This window comes from Nyctibius grandis, chromosome Z (assembly GCF_013368605.1).
Source record: "Nyctibius grandis isolate bNycGra1 chromosome Z, bNycGra1.pri, whole genome shotgun sequence".
Taxonomy (NCBI): Eukaryota; Metazoa; Chordata; class Aves; order Nyctibiiformes; family Nyctibiidae; genus Nyctibius; species Nyctibius grandis.
In genome coordinates this window covers 25484572-25510172 of record NC_090695.1, presented here as the reverse complement: position 1 = coordinate 25510172, position 25601 = coordinate 25484572, and the positions used below count along the sequence as shown (strand labels likewise).

The 25601-nt window shown below is 37.6% G+C and overlaps 1 protein-coding gene across 1 annotated transcript in view; it reads left to right on the top strand.

The window, feature by feature from the left end:
• SV2C (synaptic vesicle glycoprotein 2C) overlaps positions 1 to 18474 on the top strand; it is an 87774-nt gene extending 69300 nt beyond the window's left edge. The window contains exons 6-12 of the mRNA XM_068423305.1: positions 981 to 1091; positions 2618 to 2706; positions 3073 to 3237; positions 6107 to 6240; positions 7509 to 7712; positions 8274 to 8433; positions 18291 to 18474. Of these exons, the coding sequence (XP_068279406.1) occupies positions 981 to 1091; positions 2618 to 2706; positions 3073 to 3237; positions 6107 to 6240; positions 7509 to 7712; positions 8274 to 8433; positions 18291 to 18474 (1047 nt within the window). The remainder of the gene's footprint in view (positions 1 to 980; positions 1092 to 2617; positions 2707 to 3072; positions 3238 to 6106; positions 6241 to 7508; positions 7713 to 8273; positions 8434 to 18290) is intronic.
• Positions 18475 to 25601: the final 7127 nt, after the last annotated feature.

The window sequence follows — 25601 nt, the reverse complement described above, 5'->3', positions numbered from 1 at the left end:
CTGCAGCTAAACATTGAAAACTCAGTCTGTTCTCTCTCCCTCCCTATAAGTCAGTTCATTTCCGCATTTTATTTATTTTCTTTCCATTCCCTATTTGTCTTCTTTTGAAATGAACTGTGGATGAATACATTGCCTTTTGTGATATCGCTATGAACCTGGGACCAGAGCGGAAGCCAAGACCAAAACCATACAATGGTATAAGTTTGTCAGGTCCTGTGTCTGGAAAGACCATATAACACATTCTTGTTCTGCTACACAGGAGAGTGCAAGTGAAAATTAGCATTGTAGGCAACATCACATTCTCTGTCACTGGTAATTCTGTATTTTTCCCTGATGTCTGTTTATCTCATTTCACTTTAGATGAGGTAGATGATTGCTCATAACAATAACATGCATGGATCATTTCACCTAACTTTTTTTCTCTTCATTAAAAAGGATAGTTAAAGGCAACATCTGAAAGACAAAGAGAGTTTCCTGTCTAACACTACAGGAAATAAAAACAGAAGAAAAATGTTCTTCAGCTATTAATTCTTGACATGTCAAATGCTTCTATTTTCATTACTGTATCTTTAATCAATAGACTTTCAACAATTTTTAGCAAGTCAGAAACAACTTGATAGCAAACTCCAGACGTGGTTAACTGAAGATTTAAATAATGTTTTATCCTTTGTGGCGTTAGAGGTATGTACACCAACACTCTAGCAGAACCTGAGAGTGACAACTTGTTTCAGTCAGAGGAAATGGATTTCCTGCATGCTTTCAAAGTACAGCTTTTCCAATACAGTTGCATCCATAATGAACTTTGGCATTATAGTATGCTACTATTCCTTTATACTTCTAAAGCATTTCTAGTGTAGACACAGGTTTAATATCCGCTCATTTTTAGTTTATGGGATTTATTAAAACCTTCCAATACTTCTCAACAAGCAGTTAATTATTCAAGAAAATGCAAATATTTGCTGTTCTATTTTTATTTCTAGGTTAACAGAATCAAAACTCCAAAGCAGATAGACGAGCTCATAGAAATAGAGAGCGATACAGGAACGTGGTACAGGAGGTGTTTTGTTAGAATTCGCACGGAGCTGTATGGTGTAAGTAATAACATTTCTGTTCATTCCATAATTACTTCTTTTTAATTAGCCTTCAGAAATGGGATGGGTTGATTGAGCTCATGCTGGTGATAGCTGCAGTATTTACATATTCCATGCAACTGGGAGATTCAGGAACGAGTGTAAGGTTCTGGTTTCCTGACCCTGAAGAGGCACACATGAATCACAGAGTTGGTCCCAGCTTCTGAGGAGGAAAATGCTGCACTGGTCTTCGCACAAGCGATGGCTAGTAGTTACATGTCCATATTCACAAGCACCACAATATAATACGTACTGGGAATGTATATCAATATATTCCTATGGAAAGAGGTGACACACGATGAGATGAAAAATTATCTGCAGGAACTTGAGGCAGCCACATTGCTTATAAATGTTAAAGTTGTGACTAAATTGTGTAAATGAATGTCAATAAAACCTTCAAAAGACATCATATCTGCGTGTATTTTTAGGCATGTTAAATGTTTTACCAGAAAACTATGTTAGAACCATTTCAGAGAGTTTAATACAAGATCACTGGGACTCTGCTCTGTATCCTTTTTACTTTTTTGCAAAACCAAAATTATGCAGTAACTTTGAACCTTGTAATGAAAATTGAGAAAAGTCTCATTAATCCTAAAAAAACCCAAAAGATGTCAAAAATAGCTCTTCACAGCTGTTAAAAATTTGGCATCTTAAAGCTCTCCAGAGCTATAACCAAGGTTTGTCACAAAATTGCTTTGCTTGGAAAAATGGCATTTTCCCTGTGAAAAAGAAAATAATCCAGAAAGTGTCTACTTTTACAGTTATTTGTCCAAAAATGGAGTAGTTTAATATTGAAATATTATTATTTGGCCTTGTTACTAAACCAGCCTTAAAGGAGTTGCAGCTTGGTTGTCTCACATCCTTGTTATCTCACTGGACTAGCCCCTGGTCAGATCACCTTTCTTGTTGCATGATGTGTGCTGAAACCTCCTCAGACAGACTGCCTCTTCTCTTCAAAATTAGGAGATCGTGTTGAAATATGAGAGGGAGAGAGAGGAGAACACCCTTCTCAGTCAACTCTTTTGTAGTGTCTCTGACCTGGGGATAGTCCCAGCTTTTCCTCATATAATTAAGGTACCAATTTCTATCTGTGATAGATTATAATAGATCAGACTTTGTGGATGCCCCCTCTCTGGAAGTGTTCAAGGTCAGGTTGGGTGGGCCTTTGGGTAACCTGGTCTAGTGGAATATGTCCCTGCCCATCACAGGAGGATTGGACTAGATGATCTTTAAAGGTCCCTTCCAACCCAAACCGTTCTATGATTCTATGAAAAGAAGCCAGAAAGCCACAGAACACACACAACCTGGCTATAGCTGGAGATTTACGTACTTGTATGAGAAGTACAGCTATGACCAGCATCAAAGAGCTGATCTGCTTTCTCCGATGCCCTGAAGAAGCAAATAAATCAGAATCAAAAATCTTCTATTATTTAAAAACATTGTCCAAAATACAATTTAAAATAAATGTGTTTCCTAATGATTTACAGATTTGGTTGATGTTTATGAGATGTTTCAACTACCCGGTGAAGGATAATACGATCAAGCTTACAGCTGTATGGTTCACCCTGTCTTTTGGGTAAGAGTAGTTGAGGTCTTAAACAATTTTTGATAGACTTGACAGAAGAATCATCTGCATGCAAATCTCTGCCACTATGATTATCCTTTTTATTTGGAAAAGTTTTATTCAGTATCTTTCCACAAAATGTGATATTTATCAGTTAGTCTGTTCTTGGCTGCAAGCCTGACTCGTCAAGAATATCTGCTTCAGAAAACTGGCATCTTCTGGAGTCAGTATCTTTCAATATTTTTATTTTGTGGAGGATGTTTTTATGATGGAGCAACTGCTCCATCAAGGAAGCAGCCAAGGGAGCTGCTCATCCTCACCTCACATGGATTTCGAAACAAGTGAGACTGGCAACTGAGCTTTTTCTGTTTTTCACAGCTACTATGGCTTATCTGTCTGGTTTCCTGATGTCATTAAACATCTGCAGTCAGACGAGTACGCGTCCCGAGTGAAACATTTCCGCAATGAGGAGGTTTCACATTTCGTCTTCAACTTCACACTGGAAAATCAGATTCACAGCAATGGAGAATACATCAATGACAGGTTTAGAGATTTCTTAATATCCTGACTTGACTGGAGTAAGCCAATGCATGTTTTAAAACATGTCCTAATAAGCTAATATTTTTTGCCATTAGCTAATGATAGATGGTTTTGTTACTTCTTAATGGGAATTTATTTCTGTTCTTGATTTCTTAAGACTTGTGGAGCATGGGGAGAAGTGAACCTGTGCATGCCCTGGTGGTTCCTGTGTGAGGATCCCCCATGCAAACCTAGCTTCCTTGCCATCTGGAAAAACAGATCGAAAAGCCTAGGTTAACAATACTTCCTTTCACAGTGGGATTCAAAAGTTTTCAGACCCAACATATGCGGCATATTGTAGGAGGCTGGGGAAGGACTCACTTTCATCTCTGTTGCCGATTCTTTTCTTACATCAATGAAAGATGCTTCTGTGAAAGCACTGTACATTGAGAGGTTAGGATCTTATCACAGACATTGAGAGGTTAGGTTCTTATCGCAGAAAAATAAAAGCTAAACGTTACTATAAATCAATAAAAAGTATGAACAGCTCTGAAATGGGAAGCAACATGTTGGCAATGTCTTTGTTTTTTAACTGAATCCAAAGATATTAAGGCTCTACCTGGACTTTAGAGATAACTAGATAACTTGGGGAAAATTAAATACAGCTGGTTTAGGTACCTGGTTTCTGTTAATAAATATGTGAATGGTCTCCTGGATATCATGGTGCTAAGTAATTATTATTTCCACAGGAAAATCTATATCTAAGTGAATAAAATTAATGGTTTTGGTAATATGGGACTTTTAAACTTATTTTTGTGAGAACCTGAGTTTTGACACAGTCAAAGGTTTATGCATTGCAGACAAAAAAATAACAGTTATCTCAGTTTTAACTAGCCATAGCTTCTCAGTTCTGCTCCTTTCCAGGAGGCATATGTTCTCCTAAAAGCGAAGAACCATTTACTGCCAGTAACTGGCAGCACTCTGTCAACCAAGGTCTTATCATTTTGAACTGAAAATTGTTGTAAAACACTAAATCTAACATTAATCTACTCTAAACCAGTAATTTACTCTTTCAAATGTGCAAAGTTAATAGGCCTCTGAGGTTATTTGTGATTCACAAAACATTTTCCACAGAAGTATGAACTCATTTGCTATTCTTCCTCCACAAATGTTTCAATACTCCACTCACCCTCAATCTCAGTGTTTCCTTCATGTTCTTTCTTAAGTAGAAGATCCATTGATACTTGACTTTTTACTCCATTGCATTTCTGTTGGGTTTTAATTCGAATCATTGCAACACCAATTTTAATATAGTCACAATGTATTTCCTGTCCAAAGGTAAAAAGTACATCAGAGAATGTAGCACATGTAGTCTGTAATTTCTGTTCCAACTGACTAATCTAATTGCTTAATTTTTTTTGTTCTCCTCTGGAATTAGGTTACATTTTAAACTGGAAAGCGCTATATGAAAAATGACAATGAGTTGACACTGAATGCCAGCCTGATTTTAATCAGAGTCTTGTCACAAATGAGAAATAATATATGGTAACTAAAACTAATGGGCTGAAAACACCATTCTTCTGACCAACCCACAAAGAGCATTCATTAGCTAATAAGTATTTTCTTGTGATCAACACAATTAGCTTTTGCTCTCTTTAATCATGAAGATGTGATTCCAACACCTTTATTGGAGAGTCAGTTTAATTTCTTCTATTTTTAGTAGCATATTTTGTGTGTTCCTATTCCTACTATTAGTCTTGTAATAAGAAAAATACTTAGCTGGTCACACCAGGTTTAACTAGGGCAGAGCCAGGTCTGTGTTCGAAAGGCTTTGCCATTTTAACAGTTCTTACTGTCATGTAACAGTTAAATCACTGCTTTTCAAACTGTTGCCACTTTGGGTGAAGTCTGCCAGCAAAACTGCCCTTTTTTAGTTGGAGCTTTTTCCACACCTTCATGTGAAATAAAAGACATCACAAAAATAATGATGTATTGCTACATCTGTCTTTTTTTTTGTTAGCGTAATTACATTATTTCGTAGAATTATACTAAAAAAAGCTTACAGCATTGTTTTACTCTAGTAACATTGAGGTAGAAAGTTACTGCTAATACACTTTGTTATTGACTTTTTCTGTTAATGACTTGATTGACAGTCATGATCGAAGACCTATGAGTTAAATGAGAGTCAGTAGGAAGGAGGATGTTCAAAAATAAGAAATGCTACTGACAATTTGTTTACACCTGTTTTATGTACACAGTAATTGCAATTGCATCCGCAGACACAAGAGTAACAAACACATACTTCCAGTTAGATATCTAGCTGTATAACTGGCAATATAATTGTTGTGTTCATGTTAAACCATTTTGCGAAACCATTTTTTAACACTTGGACTAGTATGTTTTGCATTTGAGCCTGACATGGTGCCCAGTGTCTGGAGAAATAAATGTTCTTCAAAAAATTATTTCTTTCCAGCTTGTTGATACCAGCAGGTGCTTGTTTGTTCCAAGAGACTAAGTTTCTGGAGCATGACTTTCCAATTTCCAACTGTACTGTCAAATTACAAGTAATAGTGATTTTACAAGGCTATTCCATGAAAGTCGCTACTTTGGTTTTGGTTGATGATTAAGGACAAGTACTAACAGAAATATTATGAAAGAAATTGCATTACCAGTTGTGACTGGTAGCTGTGTGGAGCTATTTGTCTTATTAATGCTTTTTCTGAATGATAATGTGCTAGAATCAGCTAAGCATTAATTACATCTCCAGAATGCCTTTAAGGAATCACTGTTTCTGGAGTTGAGATTTTTTAGACCTGTATAGCTGCATCAGCTTGACCTGTTGCTCTTTCTAATCTCTGAAGGTAGACTGACAGAAATTATTTGTATTGGGCAGGTTTATTATGATGAAGTTTAAATCAGTAACCTTTGAAGATTCACTTTTTAAGAACTGCGTGTTTGAAGACATTGCTTCATTGAACACATACTTCAGGAACTGTACTTTCATGAATACCACCTTCTACAACACAGGTATTATGAGAAAAAATCCTGAACATCCATTGTTCAACTGCGTGTTCTCATCTTACATTTATAATTTCTGGATTTCTAATAAGGCAAATGAGAAGCCCTCTTGTAGGGAATAAAAAGCTATGAAAAGCAACAGGCCTCCATAATATTATAACAGAAAAGTGAAAGGATCACACCCACCCTAGAGATACTGCAGGATTGATATTGACTCAGGTAATAAATATCTGTTTGATTTTAATCATCTCTAAAGAGATTCAGTCTGGAAAGGAGGAAATATATTTACTGCTTCACTGCTAGCTTTATCTAGTGTATTTTTATTTAGTCTAAATGGGACTGGTGAAATACTTTGTTCATTGTGCTTGCTGTGGCAATCTGAGTTCAGAATTCAAACTACCTAATCTATAATAATTCCCACTCTCGTAAGTATCTAACAAAAATAGGAATGTGTATTTTCATATGTTCAAACAGAGGACTCTTTTTTTTTTTTTTTCCCCCTCCCCGTTTCCTAAACCACAACTGGAAGTAGAACATGGTCAACAAACCTTGTTGGAAAGATGGGCTCTTACTGCTTTCCCATGACTCCAGCAATCATAATAGAGTTAGGTTTCAGAGCAAGCAATGCCCAGCTTGCTTTGCGTGGAAGGAAGGTATTCTTGATTCAGGGTTATAAGGCTGACAGGAGGAATAGAAAGGAAGTGGAAGTGTAGGGAGAGATCTCTGAAATAGTACTGGAAGAATAATGGCTTGAACAGTTGCATGTAGTAACTCATTTGTGTTTGAGCTGAAGACCACGAGGCCTTCTCAGAAACGAAAATTAGTTTAATCTGAATTCTGTAGGAACATTTCTCTTTAAAGGAATTCAAACCTAACTGAGCACAATTGGCAGTCTCGTCTGAAAGGCTGTCTAGTGTGGAAATAGAATGTCTGATACCGAGCAAGACCGAGTGATAGAAACTTGCAGATACCCAGTGCTTTTTATGTAAGACCAGCTGGTGCTGCAAGGCCTTAACCAAATACAGTTCAAGCAGAGCTGAAATACATTAATATAACTTGCCTAATTCTAGGCCTTAGTTGCTCTTTTTCATAAGGTTTGCATATTTTTCTGTTAAGATAAAAAAATATCAAAATTAACAGCAATAACTAGTTCCATTTTACGAAGCAGTGAAAGCTCCAAGTTGTCATTAAAGTTGCCTAAACTTGAAATGTTTTAATCAAAAGCTGCACATGGTGTCAGCTGTTAGCTGAAATATTTCTTTTTCTTCTTCCCACAGATCTCGAGCAATATAAATTTGTTGACAGCAAACTGATAAACTGCACATTTTCCCATATCAGGACAGGATGCCAGATTTCTTTTGATGATGACTACAGTGCCTACTGGATTTACTTTGTTAATTTCCTGGGAACTTTGGCAGTGTTACCAGGGAATATTGTGTCCGCTCTCCTGATGGATAGAATTGGACGGTTAACGATGCTAGGTAGGGGCTTCACTTTAAAATGGGAAAAAACACCAAAACCTAAAGCTCTCCGCATAAAGTAACATGTTCTCTTTTTAAAGGATTTGGTTTGGAGAGTGCAAAACGTTATCTTCAATGACAAATCGATTTTCAATTTGCTTAAATAACTTTGTTGTAGTTCATTGTGTTCATTTACTAGGAGAATATCTCTGTATAAATGCAATTCCCACTCATGTTTTTGTTGCTACAACATATGAACAAGTTTCATGTAATTGCAGAAGATGATGAACAAGGAAGAATGGGGGTAGTTTTCCTCAGGTAGCTTGCTTTGGGAGTTCAGAGAGGGTTACAGCTTAATACTTTATGATATATCCTAATATTTGAGGAGCTGGTTTTTTTCTATGAGTCCCTTACAATGTTTTTCTGCCTGACTGGTCTTACCAGCAGAGGAGGTCTCTAGTTTTTAACTCAAATACATGAGTCAGTTATTTAGCTACATTGTGCGTATAGAAACATTAGACAAAACAGATTATTCTGGATCATTGCTCCACTTCGTGTTTGTTTCACCTGTCTTGTACCTAGGTGGTTCCATGGTTCTCTCTGGCATCAGCTGTTTTTTCCTGTGGTTTGGGACCAGTGAATCCATGATGATAGGCATGCTGTGCCTCTACAATGGCCTCACCATCTCAGCATGGAACTCTCTAGATGTCATTACTGTGGAGCTGTATCCTACAGACAGAAGGTATGTGCAGATGCACCTGCCCTAACCTCACAGACAATATCTCTATGTACCAGCAGAAATGGTAAACAGAAATGGTTATGTATGAGCTTAGAGGTAGTGGTGTTTTGAGTGGGCCAAGTGAATAGTTTGTCTTATAAATAGCAAGGGGAAAAAATTTTTTTTTGAGCTATTTGGTATGTATTTCGCGTCAAATATCACCTAATCAGGAAAATACCACAAATGTAGTTCCATATGAAAAAAGACGGTCTAACTGCTACTCTCATTTAAAACACAGCTAATGAGTACTATTTCTGAAAACAGTAATGGAATATTTCTGGGTTTCCCCTAGTGCAACTGGCTATGAAGCCAGTAGTTGGTCCAAAATAGCAATATAGCTGCATTTGTCTGTTGGCTGTGAAGTGGTGGAGATGATAATAAGAGTCACTGTCTGGAGCTGAACAGCATCTTCTGGAAGAGATTATGGGCTTGAACGATGCTGAGCTGTTAATCAGTTTGCCACGAATTTGTATGCAGGGTCACTAGGAGTGTACATACTCAGCATTAAGCGGATACAAAAATGTCTCAGACACTGCTTGTGACTCTTCAGGGCTCTTGCAGGAAAGCTCAGGACAATTTTCATATCTTGCAGCCATTGCTGCTAGATCACATAGGGATTTTTTTTCAGATACAGGGTGCTTTTTAATGCTGATCTTATGTCACTTAACAGACTGAAGGAAGAACAATTGAGTCATATGCTGTTGTATGTTGAGTGCAAAAATGTAAAAGCCACATTTTCTTGAAGAGACTGGAATGTTTCTCCCTCCTCCTCTCCTTAAACAAATTTTATGTAAAATTGTCCAGATTCCTGCCAAGGGGCAGTGTGCCCTTTCTCGTGTCACAGTGCAGTTTGTTATGTCATTCACTAGAAGTTTCAAATATAGTGAAAAATATTTCCAGTTTATAAATGCATAATGCCTTGCTGGCAATTCTGTTTTTGAACAGGGGTGCAACTGGCTTTAGTATTGTCCATCAGGACAAGAAGACTGTAGACTGGCTTCTCAGTTTTCTTTTCATTGGCATTTTAAAGATACATGCTTCTTAACACAAGAGATTGATGTCCATTGTTGTGGTTGTATTGAATAACCGTACTAGGCTACTTACGAGTCCAAAGCACTAAGCTTTAATATTATGTGCTACTGGTTTTATTACACCTCAGGAAATGGCTCTTCTGGCAAGAATTATTCCATCATCCAAACTCCATGATATAATTCTAATAAATATCCTCTAGAAATAGCTATCTTTTCGGTATTCCTGAATGTAGCAGCCACAAATATTTTCTTAAAATGAAATAAAGGATAGTTGGAAAAGTATTGATGTTAATGGAAGCAAAAATAATCATCATTACTTGGCATGATAAAAAGAATGTAACTGATATCTATTCTAGGGCATCTAATAGCTAATAGTTGTTTTTAATAGTTTCTACTAGCTTTGGGATTGTAGCAAATTCTTCCCCAATTTTTCTTTTTAAAAAAGTTTGTGTGCAATAATAGCTGTCTGGAATTCTGCCTCAGAAATTTACTTGCAGCTGAGTTTTTGGGGTTTTTTGCAACAACTCAGGTAGAAAACTGTGCACTTTGTATTATTGGTATAAAAAGACTGATAGGCCGAATCTACCTGTGCCAGGAAAGACATTGCTGACATATAATGTAGATGAGATTTTTTTCCAAAAGTGATGGAACCATCACTGCCAGGTTTTGCCAGGTGGGGTTATAAGAAAACAAGCAATTCTAGAAGTCACTTCCTAGGCATGCTTTTTTAGACTGGTGCAAAGCTTCTTCAATGTTTCATAAAACTATTTGAAAATTAATACCTGCAGGGACTCAAATAACTTGCTTCACAGAATTTTTTCTCTATTATTTTTTTCTACAGTTTAACAGCCATCATTGCCCACCTCTGATGGTCCTGTCTTTCCATCTAAGACTCCTCTGATCTCCATAGCCTGGCACAACTTGCCACAGTTTGCTGGGAATTTCCAGCTTCTGCAAGTAGTGGTAGGGCTGAACAGCCTTTCCAGGCATATATGGTACATGGAGCTGCCTGACCTGTTCTTGCATTTGAGGTCCTTCATGCTTAAGATGATGTCCACTTTCACTTCAAAGCTGCATCCAGAGTGAATCTGGTCCTGAAAATAACTTCCGTTTTTCCCTCAAAAGGCAATCTAGGCCCAACAACTTTGCTCACTCTGTCACTATTTTACCATTCCCATATGTGCTTTTTTTTTTTACTCCCAATCAGTGAAATGACCACAAACCAGCAGCAAAGCGCAGCTGGAGGTTGGGCCGGAAGAAAAGTGTGTGGAAGGAAGCCAGTTCATGCTACCATGCACAAGAGACCAGGCTGGGCAGCCCTGCACAACTTCTCTTGGCAATGAGCCAGTTATCAAACTGCTGGGGCTTTGCCAGTGTTGTGCAGCGTAACACAAAAGGTGTTTCATAAATTGTGCTCCAGGTTATTTAGGGATCATACTGGCTTTTTGCCAGGTAGGGGTGTGATCAGCAATTTGGACATGTGCAGTGTATATGATACATGGCACACATCTCAGTTTCCTCTTCGTCAGCTGCCCGCAGGGCAGAGTTAAGGTTGTTTTAAAATCTTAACAGATTTTGATTCCGTATGTATTCATACTCATCTACCTATTTACATTTTAATTTACTAACACCTGGATTTGAGGTAATTAAGTAGTTCGTCCCATATTCTTGATGAGTACTTTCAAATTTTATGCCATTTTAGCATAGTTTTTGCTTGCATGTTCTTTATAAAATCTCAGTTTATTTGCACAACTGCTAAAATAAGAGATGTTAGAAGCTGTACAGGTTTCAAAAGGTTCTCAGCTAGATGACGAAGTTGTGTTGAAAGGTGAAGATATGTTACTAATGCTAGTCATAGGTATGTTTCTATCTTCCAGATGACTCACATGGTGGTAATAAATAATCATTTGATAATATTATGTATTTTTTTTTTACTTTTCAGTACACAAATTTTAATATACTCATGATGGCTAACCGTAAACTAGCTGATTTCCAATACGCAAGTAAATTAACTCAGCTCCACAATGTAAAGAACTTGTATTAACTCATCTTTTGCCTCGTGCTATTCTGGACTAGTCAGCATGTTCTGAAAAGTCTTTGGTCGGTTGTGACCCTCTTGAAGGCCAAACCAAACTATTCCATAGCTCTGGATGCTCTCCTCTGAAGGACAGTTATTAAATGTCTTGTAAACATTTTTCTGTGCTCCTAGAGTGCTTTGCTGTTCTTCCATAAACTTTCCATATTTTCTAAACACTGCTTTCAAAGAAGGTGATGTAGAAATGGAGGCAGAGAGGAAAAAGATACTGTTAAATATGAGTTTAGGTGCCCCATTTGACATGTGGTACCAACAATCCCAGTGACTGGGCTTTTTAGAAGAGGGAACAGGCTGAAAGTGTAACTTCCACTGCAGCTATGAGTGCTCAGCACTTCAGCAACACAAACCTGAATGTGCTAAGCTGAGCACCCAGAAAATGTGAAATGCATACTTAATGACCGTTTAGTTAGCTTTAAGTGACTTGCTTGCATCATACATGAATTCTGCAGCAGGGGTAGGGATTGTATCCTTTCTTCTGACAGCACTCAACTAACGTAACTATCAGACTGCTTTCACATCTTGGAGTTCCCAACATTACTCACAGTGCACCTTCCAACTTCTGCAGCAGATGAGGGAAGCCAAGTTTTTTTCACTACATTTTTGTTTTACCCTCAAGCTGTCTTTGTTCTGTGCATTGGCAGAGTGATATGGGAAAAAAAAATGTGTGATGAGGTAATTATGGCTTGTGTGGTAATGTGCGTGTGCCCAAGGGGCTTGCAATAACATTGCACAGTTTTCTAGCTCTGTCTGTAATATAAATATGAATGGAAGAGAGTTAAAATTCTCTGAAGAAGTAACATTTAGGAGATTTATATTACTTTCACATAAATGATAAATATCTTCTTGTGAACTGATTTGGGAAACACCAACTTTATAAGCCAAGATCTTGTCAAGGAGTGGATACAACAAATAACCCAAACCTAAACAGAAAGTAGAATAGAAATAGGTCATCTCCCACAGAGTAAATCAAGGTCAGATTGCATCAGATAACCAACAATTCATCAGTTTTACTACAGCTGCCAGGCATCTGGGTTTGAGTCTTGGCCAGGAATATTTAGAATTCAAGGTGTACTGTAAAATGAAGTCATCCTGTTTTGCCTTTTTTTTTTTTTTATATACCTCTGAAATAAGTTCATAAGGATTTGGTCATAATTAAGTCGCCTATCTTCAGTTCATTATATTTATCTTTTTCTGTTCTTCTTGAGCTCTGACAATCTATCCCTAGAGTAATAAACATTATTCACAGGGTATCTTAAGTCCAACTGTGTATTGTTGTGGCTGTCAGAAGAGAAGTTTTCTGTTCTTTTGAGTCATAACAGCAGTCATCAACTTATGGTAGGCTTCCTGACAGCTGTTTTCTACTGCCATCCTGTGGATGTGGTTCAGCTGCATTTTGCTGAAATTTCATGTTAATGATTTTAAGGCATGACATGCTGTCCAAGGCAGGAAAGCAAATTCCACAGTTTTACTTGCACACGGAGTACTGTAATTGGACAAGCTATGATATGCATCTTTGTACTCATTTTTTAAAAGATCTTAAAATACCTGGACATTAGAAAATTGTCCATAGCACATTCAGAAACTCTATTTTAATAGCCTTTGCATATTACCAACACCCACAAAAGTGATATTTGGAGTTTTTTGTAACTTGCTGAATAGGCTCAGCACTAGCTGTGTCATGAAAGTTACCAAATATCTGTGCTACACACTCAGTAGCACTCTGCTGCAGGACAACTAAGTTTTTAGGTGCTCTGACTATCAGCAATGAAAAAGTAGGCCTGAAGTATTTTATGTAGGAATATAAGCACCTTGTCTAAGACAGAGCATATGTGGCAACCAGGAAAAAAGCTCTTTTAATCTAAAGGCTTGGATAATGCCTCTATTTTTAGCTGTTTGGACTCTTGCCATTTTTATGTGGGGCTTGGGTGAAAGGAAGCTAAGCATTTTAATTTGTTGCAGCTTTCTGAGCAATGGAAGGAAAACACATTGGGGAAAATTCCTTTTCCCTAACATCCAGCTTTATCTCAGACCTGGCACTTTTATAGGACTTCCTCATTTTTCTCCTATCAATACTAAAATCTGTAACTTTTTTTTTTTTAAGGCAATCCCAGATTGATTCATCAGCATTATCTTACTGATGTACCTGAAGGATTTAATGATATTCTCTAGCTGGACAAGGGGTTCTTGCTACCGAGCTCCCTTGACAAGTAATAAAGATTGCTCATGGAGTCAAAAAGACATTTTTGTGCCAGTGCTTAGTCCAGTAACTGATCAACATAACAGAAATTGGTGTATATAGTAAAGGCCTTATGCCTTTGGATTTTTTCACTTAATTCATTCATGATCCTGAGATGACATATCACATATCTTTGATCACTTGCAGACTTTCTGTACACTCTAGCACTTTCCTGAAACACTGTAGCAGAGACTGTACTAGCGCTGCAAGAGAAGGCTGTGCTCATATATGTATGTGAATAGCAGCATATTTAATGGCTGGCTGTTTTTACTCCCCTGGATTCAGTAGAATTAATTATAAAGGCATGAATTAATACAGATTTTAGCTGATTTGAATCACAAACATTTTCCAGGTAAGATGTTTAAAACCCAACAAGTCTGAATTTGCTACCCCTAGAGCTCAACACTTTGCTTAATGACTTTGTTCTGACTATTAGTAAAGAACAAATTCACATTCAAACACAGTATTAAAATTGAAGGATATGAAGGCTGAAGGTTGAACAGTGACAATGCTTTTCAGGTACAGGTCACAACAATATTTTACTTAAGCCTGTAAAAATCTCATTGTTCCTGCCAATGATGTGCATGTTTTAGGCAAAAGGACATGCCTGAAAACTGCTTAAAAAACATGCTTAAAGATCAAAAGATTGAACTACTGCTGCGTTGTTCACTTTGTATCATCAGGACAGCCAAGGGCAATAAAAATGGGCTTACTTTGTCTTACTATTCTTTGTTTATGATATGATAACATTAATGGGATTAGACTAATAACGACCCCTTACAACTGGAAAAGTTGGGTAAGTCCATTTTACAAGGCAGAGCTGGTTTTCCAGTGCCAACAAATTACTTTAACTTTGCTCAGATATAAGAGATACTGTATTACAAGATTACTTTAAACCTTAATAACGTAATTTTGGGTATATAACCTGTAATAGATCTAAATCACAGTGGTAGCCCTGAATGTGCTATCTGTAGAGCCCAGCACATGAAAAGAAATGGCCCAAATTGCTCAGAAAATTATATTCAGACCCCTGTTATAACTAGTTGATACAAGTAAATAACATCTGTGAAACAGCTTACCTTTATAAGGCAGTATAAAACAACACTGAATATAAGTCAAGCATCCGCATATGTTTTGTGCTATTGCCTTTCTAAAGATTTCCTGCCTGTATCTATCCAAATTTGCTTTAGCTGGATCTATGTGTTCTTTGGGGAGTTCTGGTATCTCTCTGAATATACTGAGGCTGTTGATGACTAAGTGTCTGTTTTCTGTATGTGAACACTGTTTTTTTCCTGTTACTGTTATTTGGAGGCAAGTTTGGTTTTACATCAGTACTGGCAGCTGAAGAAATTGTATTTACATGTGCAGACCCTGATTGCAACCAGTCACCACCATAAATTTAGAAACACTTTCTGTGCGTAAACGAGGCCAAAATTAGAACAGTTCTCTTTTCCTCTCCTCCTTCCCCTGACTTGTTCAAAAGAGCTGCAGCATAGTATTATCCTATAACATAAACTCTGTTTTCCAGGCTGGCTGTGTTGGCTTTAACCTCTTCCCACCCATTTGTGATAAAGTCTATTTTACCGCAGTCTTTCCTCTTCATGCTCCTCCTTCCTATCTGCACTCTCATTCACCCTAGAAGATGCATCTGTCTGGAGCTCCTTCCCTCTCAAGAGCTTCTCTTCGTTCTGGTCAGTTTCCTCCAGATATTCTTCTGATGCTCTGCTTTATCTGCCCTTGTAGTACAGATTTTTCTGTGGTAGAGATTTGATCTTCTTACAGGTTTTGACAGATTACTCAGCAGGGTGCCCCTTCGCTGCTTCCTTCACTGCATCTTCCACTCCTCCTTTGGACTGATTCCTCCAAAAGTCTTCCTTAAAATGGGCAAATTTTAACTTTCTCATTTCTCCTTTGAGGAAGGAATTTTCAAGGAGCTATTGAAAATGTTTCTCTGTCAGAAAGCTTCACAAACAACACCACCGAAGTTTCTTTATCTGCACTCAGCATTGTGTTCTCAGGCAGCCCTCGCTGGTCTGCACTGTCAGACAGCAGAGCATGTCACTTTGGAGATGGTTTTCTCCAGGATATGCATGTTTAGCTTTTCTTGGCAATAAGTATTATGTAAAAGTACTACAGGTTTAATAAAATTTAGAAAAAAAAAAAAGCGCAAGTAAGGTCTTTGACCATTCAGGGGGCATATCTGAGTCTCTTCTACTTGTTTCTTCACAGTGTTTCTAGGTAGTTTCTGCTCTGTTGTCAGAATGACCTGCCTCTCCTTCCTTAGATATCGCTGATAGTTACTGTCATGCAGTATCTGGATGGGTACCATGTTTTGCACAAAGAGGAATTATGATTAGTTCAGGCAAAATAATACTTTGCTCAGGTATTTTAAAGACACAGAAAGACTGCTGTCAATTGCAAGAGACATATAGCCAAACTAATAATAAATTTATTATGATTACGATCACCCAGAAAAAGAGACTAACTCATGTCTTTTATGGGGTCAGAAAGGGATATAATACACAGAGCTGACACTGGAACAGTAAGTATCAACTCTGCTGATTTTACTTCCATAATGTTTTAGGCAAAAAGGTTTGAATTTGGTCTGCAACCATGGACAAATTAATACTTAAAATTAATGGAAAAAAAACTTTTTGAAGGTATATTGACTAGTCCGTTCCCCATCTTAATTCTGTTCTGCAAACATACTTTTAATTTCAACTGATTTAAGAACTTGACAGACAATGTACCATTACTTCAAATTAGCACATTTCTGAATCTTATTCAGATTCTGGATTTGACTCTGTGGGTTAGAGTTCTGTTTCTTAGAGGAAACCAGAGCAATTTAGAAATATACCAGAAGGATCTAGATCTACCTTCATCATTCTTCTGGTGCAAGTCCTCACATATACCTGGACTGGTATAATTCTGAAGCACAGCATGTCAGATAGTTGGGGCATGGACAGTGCTGAAACCCTCTGTATCCTGGTCAGCTATACTAGACAGAAGCTTTTACCTTCCCCTGGTATAAGCTGGTTTCCCATTAGGACACTGAAGGGCCTGACTAATTAACACTATTGAGATCCAGCAGCCAGATTTGCAGATGAGCAGAAGAGATGAACTAGTGACACTCTGGACTGTGTCCATGTCTGTCGGTTGCTTGAGGAAGAGGGCCTCTTCTCTCTTGATACCATGGTTTGCTGTTATCAAAATAAAAAAAATAGTTCTGTGAAGAACATTGAGAGTTTATATCCTTGCTCTCAGCTGGGATCAAGTCTACTTACTTCAACTTAATTCTCTGGGCTGTTCTTAGGAGCTCCAGTAGAAGTTTCTCAAACTTATTTCCTAGGAATTCAGGCTACATCTGAGCACAGGACTTCTTCCTTTCCTTCGTATGTACCTCAGTACAAGAACTAGGGCTCTTTTAGTCACTCAGACCATTAGCATTTCTGTTAATCTCTGCTGTTTAGACTGGAGGTTTTTCCTTCTAATGGCAGTATTTCATATTAACAAGAAAGAAACATTTTGTTCTGAAAGGAAGTTTCTATCCTCCTGATTCTTCTTTTATCCCAGAAAGCACAGTGTGAGCTCCACACAGTCCTTCTGTCTTTCACTTCTAAGAGATTTCAGAAATGTCAGAGATTCTACTATTGTACATATATTTTTATTAGGACACTTTTGGTAGGACAAGGTTATTCCTGCTACTGTGAATCATACAGTCATGTCAAAATACAATGTATTAAAATGATGGCGGTTTGCATAATACACTGTGCACAGGTTACTAAACATCTAAAATAATTAATCCAGACTACTAAAATCACACCACTGGAATGCAAAAGCCCCTCTGAGCTGCTCAGATCATACTTTCTGTTGGCAATCTGTTTCATTTCCCTTTTTTTCAAAGTTTCTCAGATATCTCCTCTGCACCAAGCAGGGATATTTTATACCCTATTCTCTTTAGCTCTAAGAGACAAACATTCATTATTATTGGAGGTGTCATTAGCCTTTTGAAAAAGCACTGGTTGAACATGTATACCACCTGTAAGAAATCCATTTCTGTTCTGTACCTCAAGATGATCATCCTTTTATTCTGGTGACTTCTCTCCCAAATCACCAAGTAGCCCTCAAAAGATTTCCCACCTCCTGTCTCCCAATCCAGTATTTTAAGTGTTACTGAATTTCCATTTGAAAGTCCTTTGTTCTGCTATAGAGGTGTAGAGTTACCTATTCAGTCATTCATTTCACATTTTGGTCCCTAAGGCAGCAGAATCAATTTGCCTCCATAAATGCTGTAGCAGCTGGGCTTTGATTTTGTATTATAAAGACAAGCACAGAATCCTTGTTGGCATAAATTCTGTTTAAGATATCGGGGCTATACTGATTTATTCCCACTGAGGATTTGTCTCAAAGGCTTTACTCTTTCACCCGTTTTTAAACTTTCTTCTGTTTTCTCTTCCAGGGCAACAGGCTTTGGCTTTTTGAATGCACTATGCAAAGCAGCAGCTGTACTTGGAAACTTAATATTCGGTTCCCTTGTTGGTATCACCAAAGCAATCCCTATTCTCCTTGCTTCTACTGTTCTAGTATGCGGAGGTCTGGTGGGACTTCGGCTTCCTGACACAAGAACCCAGGTGTTGATGTAACGGGAAAAAGCCATTTACTATTTATTTCCTTCTTCATACAAATGTTAACTCTCCTGACTGATGGTGCAAAGGCTTCAGATTCTCAATGCTTAGTAGAGTGCTCAGATGTCAGAAATCAAACTCAAAAGATACTTTTGAGTGGCAGAGATTTAGAAACCTCTGTATGAAAGTTTTAAAATTCACTTTTGTTCACTTGCGTACATTGCTATTCAAAATCACTTAACTTCAAACTGCAAAGCTACCTCTTAAAACACTTTCAGTGACATGGCCAGGAAGGTAAAAACCGTACTGACAATTAGATGTTTAAAATTCAAGCAGCCATATTATTTAAAAATAGATGCTAAACTTGGCCATGGCATTGTGAGCTTTTGTATCAGTACAGACAGGCAAGTCAGTTACTTAACAGGATTGGTGCAGAAAATGTTAATATTACATGTATCAATGCGTGCAGCATTAATTGGGAAACTACAGACTGCATCAGTACTGAGAATACTGACCTTCTGCAGCTGTGCTTAGATGGTAAAAACTCGTGGCAATGCCGCTTTCTTGGGAAACCTTTTTAGGTAGATTTAATCTAAAGTAAAGATTGCCAACTACACCCGGTATTTTCTGAGAAGAAGACAACAGCTACTGCAAGGAGATGAAAAGCCCATACAGGTGAGCAGCAAAGAAAATAACAAAATAAGCACTTTCACTCTTTGCTGCTGGTCCTCCAGAAAAGTTTGGGTTTCTTCTCACTTGTGGCATCTGGACTATTTTTGCCATTTTAAAACAGTGAATTTGTCTTAACCCAGGAGAATACGAAATTTATGTTGTTATAGGTATAAATAAAGGAAGAATCGTGCCAGTGAACTATATGAAAAGTAAGATGCATTCAGAAAAGTTTGTTTGGTATTTACACTCCTAATAAATTTTTCTTTGTCACAGAATGGTTATAAAAATACGTGGCTGTAGAGTGCCACCTAGTAAATTTAGTCAGGCCATAACTTCAATATGGAGTATAATGTAAATGAAACATCTCAAAATGTTTTTTTTAAGTATCAAAACAAAGAAAAGCAATAATTAAACCCGTCTTCATTATTTTTGCAGTTTATACGCTTCTTTATATAACCATTTTCTCAGCTGATTTTTAATAGTTCTAGAGATATCTCACCATTTAACACTTTTGATTATCTCTCTGAAAGGCCATTAAGAAAGAAGCCATGCCAAAGCTGCAGGGAGTGATAATGCCTTTATTAGACTAAGTGCAAGGACGGAGAGTAAATAGTAGTAAATGTATTCCTTCTAAGCCATATGCTGTGAACTGTTCTGGATTACAGTAAAGAGTTCCTCACCAGTCTACTGCTCTGCAAAAGGCTATGAGGTCTCTTTAAAATGTTAGCATTAAAAATTAAGTCTATAAAATTAGCAGGCAAAAGAGGCAGATCCTTTGATGACAGAAACTGGCATTGCTTTCAGTGGAGCTAAGACAACTTGTATCATCTGATGGACTACCTGCATTTTCAAGTTTCAAAGAACAAATTTGGTATAAAACATAAGGGAAAATTACTCAGTATTTTTTCTAATTATGTCTGACAACATTTATTAGGTGGTTGAATCATTGCCAAAGAAATTATGCTTTCAGATAAGGTCATTGTGTACCAGGATAGATTTTTATTTCATTAATTTTTCTCTTGCTCATATATGTGAACTTAGCTTGGGTAGTAATATCTATCACTGCATTCTGTGTCAGTCATTGTCCTAGTCATATTGAAAGAGTCAATAAAAGTCCACATAAGGAGACCATTCATTACATTTAAAGTTCACTGTTTAGTTTACTGATTCCAGAAGTTATGTTTTTCAGTTATTAACAAATGCCTGTGCTACACATTATAGCACCAAAATGTTAGCTCAAGATGTGGTTTTCTGCTATTAACAAATGAGAAAAGTGGCTGAATTAAAGCATGAGTATGGAAAGCTATTGGGCATTTTTTTGATGTTGATACTTTAAATATGATACAGTAAGAAGCAAAGTTTAGGAAGTGTGTTTATTTTGCAATATAAACAGTCAAGATATTTGAGATGAAATATTTTGTATTTAAATGTAACTTAAACATGTCTTTTAAATTTCTAACCTATGTTAAAAAAAAGCAGGAAGAATTATTTTTCACCAAGTTCCAGGTTAAAAGCAAAATGCTGGCCTTAGTTTTGCATCTGTGGCTTTTGTCCACTAGTCATAGTCTTAATATTATTTCAAGGCTGTTTTCTCCAATGAGAGTTGTATTTGAGCCGTTTCTATGTGCCATTCATTAGCAGCATGTGTCCACCTCCTTGTACTTACTGCACAAATTATTTTGAAATCTGAAGCCTCTGTACATGTTTGGAGTAAACATCAACAACAATGGTAAAATATTACAGTGTCTTGCTATGTACTGTCCACTTAAAAGTAGCATATTCTGTCCATCTCTGTGTGTAATTCGAAGAACATCCAGATCCAACACTTCGTGCCACCTGAGCATTGTGGAGGAAATGGGCCACAGAAAAATAAGGTTCAGCTTTTGAGGGCTACAGTTCAAGGCTAACACACTAAAATCTCATTACATGTAAAATTATGCCAATTTCAATGCTAGTTCTTATCCTAAATCCTGACTACATCATAACTATGTGATTAAGTCTAGATGAAGTGGAATAGAACAACAGAAATTAGTAAGGACTAACAAAATTCCCAACTACATGGACCTTGCATGCTCTGGGATTAGAGTGAAAGTTCTAAGGTAGGAAAAGGAAAAAAAAAGGAGTGGGTAGGAAAGAGGAGAAAATGTGAATGGAAGTGATGAACAAAAGGAAAAAACCCACAGATATTTCCAATATATTAATCAAAATCTAAAGCTAGAATCTCCCTAGCTGGTGACCACTTGGCTCAATGGATATGAACTAGTGCACAAGCCAGCATCAAAGCTGTTTGAACAATCAATTCTTTGGGCTTGAGTGCAATAAAGACTGATCTCATAAAGGCAAAAGAAGTGAATGCAGTTTCAAGCTATAAATACTTGGTTAGATATGTACAAACCACAGGCTGGTACAGAAATACTTACTTTGTGGAGGTCTGGACACAAATGTTGCTTACGTTATAAGCAAAAGTGATTTGGCTGGTCTTTAGTGAATCTGTCTTTTTTTGCAGCTTCCAAAGTGATCTCAGGTAATACATATCGAACAGTAGGAACTGCACTTCCTTTCTGTGTCTATTTGCTTATATCACACAAAGAGTCACTTAGTGGCCTGTTTAGATCACTGATACACCACAGAGAACTGAACTTGAAAACATTTGTGTATTAGAACCATCAAACACATATAATCTAACCTGCTTATTTGTCTCTTTTGGTCACTGAACTGACTGACCACTAACTGGAAACTCCTTTCAGTCTAAATTGAAGTAGGATATAAGGTCTAGTGCTCTTCTCCTGTAAAGCTGAAAGGCTCACTCCAACGACAGTGATGACAAAAAGTACAATGCCCCCTGAAGACAGACTGACAGCATTTAGAATAGTATTAAGCATGATGGTCAACTACTTTAAAATTTGAAAACTGTCCAAAAAAGAGACCACATGTTTTAATTTTTGGCAAAGAAATTTTATTTTAATTAGTTTTATTCGTTGCAGGTTGTCTGATAGTAGAGCTTGACTTAGCAGACTCTTATTTCTTGAAAGCATCTTTTTCATTGTGTTTGTATGTTAGAACCAGATTTACTATATTCATGTTAGCACCTTGTTGGCTGGAAGCGTTTGGTATGCACTGCATTGATTGCTGAGCACAGACTCCTAGCAAGGGAATCAGGACTAGGTGTTCATGGTTTCTGGAGTGCTGAAGGGGATTGCTAATGAATGATGTATTGGGAAGCCTTCTTCCTCTATGCTTGATTTTAGCCAGTGCCCTTCCAGGGGTGTACACTACAAAACTTCGACACAGGTAAAGAAATGTTAGCCCACCTTCCTGATGGCCCCAGTAGTCTACTCTTTGTTCATCATCTTAGAAAAGTGGGGCAAAGCAAGACTGCTAACTCAAGCTCTGCTCTTTCTCTTTGTTCCATTCCAATAATTCCACCCCAAATTACTTTTCTTACCAGAGGGCCAATCTTAAAGACAGACGAAACTCACTGCTCCTTCTCTCACTTGCTTCTGACTTCACAGTAACATTCAGTAAGAAGGTTTGCCACACATCTCTTGCAATTTGGCCATCTCTTTTTAAACCAAGATAGAAAGCAAACTCAAAAGTCCTTCAGACAATCTCATCCTTTTAAGGCAGCCAGACTCCACATTTCCCTACATACTTGCATACATATTTGCCCAGGGAAGTGGATGAGTCACCATCCCTGGAGGTACCTAAAAGATGAGTAGATGTGGTGCTTAGGGATGTGGTTTAGTGGTGGACCTGGTAGCGTTAGGTTAACGGTTGGACTTGATGATCTTAAGGGTCCTTTCCAACCAAAACGATTCTATGAGTCTATATCCAGAAGGCTGAACTAATACAAGGAGGAGTCTCCTGTCAGAATGGCCCTTGTTGGCCTTCTGCTGTGGGTGCAGATATGGGGGAATATTTTTGTCTGTGCACTTAGCTCAGCTCCATTTGGAGGAAAAGATATTCTCTGCCCTTGTTTTCTTTTTCTACCACTATGGAGCCTTATTTTCATGAAACTGCTCTTGAGGCACAACTGCTGATGCCAATTCTTAGCAATATAGTATAGTGCTCGGCCCCTCATATGGACAGCCTCTGTTTGCTGGGCTTTAGCTCTCTTCCCTGTTGAGAGTTTTAAAATGATCTTAATTAGTCAGAGAAAGATGTTTACATCCAGTTGCACCTCTTTACCTGAACAAGGTAATATAATGGTAATACAACCTACAAGCCATGTTTCCTGCTTAGAAACCTGGAAATGCAATTGAAATTTCAGTCACAATGTTAAAAAATGAATACTTGCACTCAGAGGGTCAAAGAAGTGAAAACAGGAATGCTCCACTTCCTCTGGAGTCTTGAAAGAAAACACATGTTTGGTAACCATATTCCAGAAGAAAACATGTCTGAGAGACTGCTTTTCCTCTGCATTTCCTGCCTTCTTGTTCATTAACCTCACTGTAAAATATTAGGTATTTTCCTGAATTAGTACTTTCTAACACTGTTAGTTCAGGAAATGCAGCATGAGAAGACAGACTTTTGCCTGCAGTTTGGAGGCAAGACAAGGATCAGGCAGTGATGTAGAATTAGCAGAGACATGTTAGCCAGAAATTCTGCAACTCACTTCAGAACCTGAATTAAATAGAAAGCACTGATTTATAATGCTACTTACAGATCTCCCTTACCTTCACTTACCCCCATCCCATCTACAACCAGTCCATGTGCTGAAATCAGCCTCATTTGCTTTCTTCTAATGTTGATAATTTCAACAAAATTATGCAAAATGTTTTTTGATCCATTATTGTTATCTGCATTCTTTATTTTTGTTGCTGTGGTGATACCCTATTTCTTCCTGCAAAGGAAGGATCCTTCAATATTTAGTGCTACTCTAGATGTGTAAGATGATTATATGGAATTTCATCCACATTCAGGACCTTTCTTTGATGTAATGACTTAGCATGTCAGAAATAGGAAAAAGACAAAATGGGACTGATTGATTTACTTATTTGATAGTAGGCTGAATTATCTTCAAAGACGCTGGTCTGTAATATGCAGCCATGCCTTCTAGCCCTTGGAGCACATCCTGTCTAACTAAAAATTAATAAAACAGTAAGTATTGGCAGTCTCCTCCCACAACATATACCCAAGCTACATTTACTAGGACCAGAATACTTAGGAAAAAAACAGGGAAAAATACAGGTGTAATTGCTTTCTGCGGTCTAGAACACATTGCTCACTTCTGACCAGCACACAGTTCAATAACCAAAGATTGGAAATTACTTAACAACAAAGGTATTTGGATGAGGATGACCTGACACAAAAGTATTGTCCTTTCCACCCAGGGTATTTATTAATATACATTTTAATGCCACATAAGCAAGAAGATTTGTAGAGATCTTGCCCCTGCTCTGACCATCAACATTTCTGAGCTGTAGCCAGACACATCAGTCTGCAAGTGAGAGAGACAAATTGCTGTCAGGCTGACTTTCATCACTCTCTCTGCAGCTAGCCACCTAAGCTCATTTCTCTTGGATCCTAAGGATCTGCTTTTTTGCTCAGCCTCCTACCTTCTAATTTTGGACATCTACCACCCGCCACTCAGTTTTCACTGGTAGTCCTGACCAAGCAAGTTGAAGCTACTTGCTGCTAATGGACATCATTCAACTCATCACAAGCACAGTATTCTGCAAGAGTCCAATATCTCTTATGTGTTGTTCCAGTTTCATCTGTTGTCTAGAGCTACAGTTCTCACCTAGCATTTCTCTCTGATAATACTGCATATTTTCTAACCTGTAATACATGTCTTATATCCTCTCAAAGTCTGCCTTGTAAATACATGCCTGTCCCCCACAGGCTACGTGAAAAAAGTAATTTGTGAATCTCATGTAGGCCTGTCTTACCCAGTTAAAAGGTGGTCCTTAAAAAGAGGAGGACCGGGAAAAAATAATGAAATGGAATCAAATTAAATGCAAACCATGAAGAGTAAGATTTCAAGGCCTAGGGTCCAATTACGTTTATTTTTGTCAGCTATTTTCCTTAAATCCTAGGCTGCAGCTATATAATACTGTATATTGTAAAGAAGTATTATACAGTTAGAGGTGAGTACATACACAGACACACGTGTGGGTGAGTATACACACATATATACACATAAACCTCCCTATAACATGGGTGGATGTAGGACTTGCAAACCATATTCTCATCTCATTCTCAATGATAATAAGTGTTACATTCTGTATTACACATTATGCTTTGAACACAAATAACATCCTGCTCCATTCCTTGTGCAGAACCCTTTACTTATTCATGTGCAAAATTGTTGGAATGCCAAGATTCATCTCAGCTGGCCATTAGCTTTTGATCATTGGAAAGGAACTCCTGAAATACTCTGAAAAATGAGCTCTGACTTAGCTGTAGCCTTCCCCGTTGTGCTGCACTGTGCCAAACAGGAAAACAGCACATCGTGCAAAAGCACTGGTCAT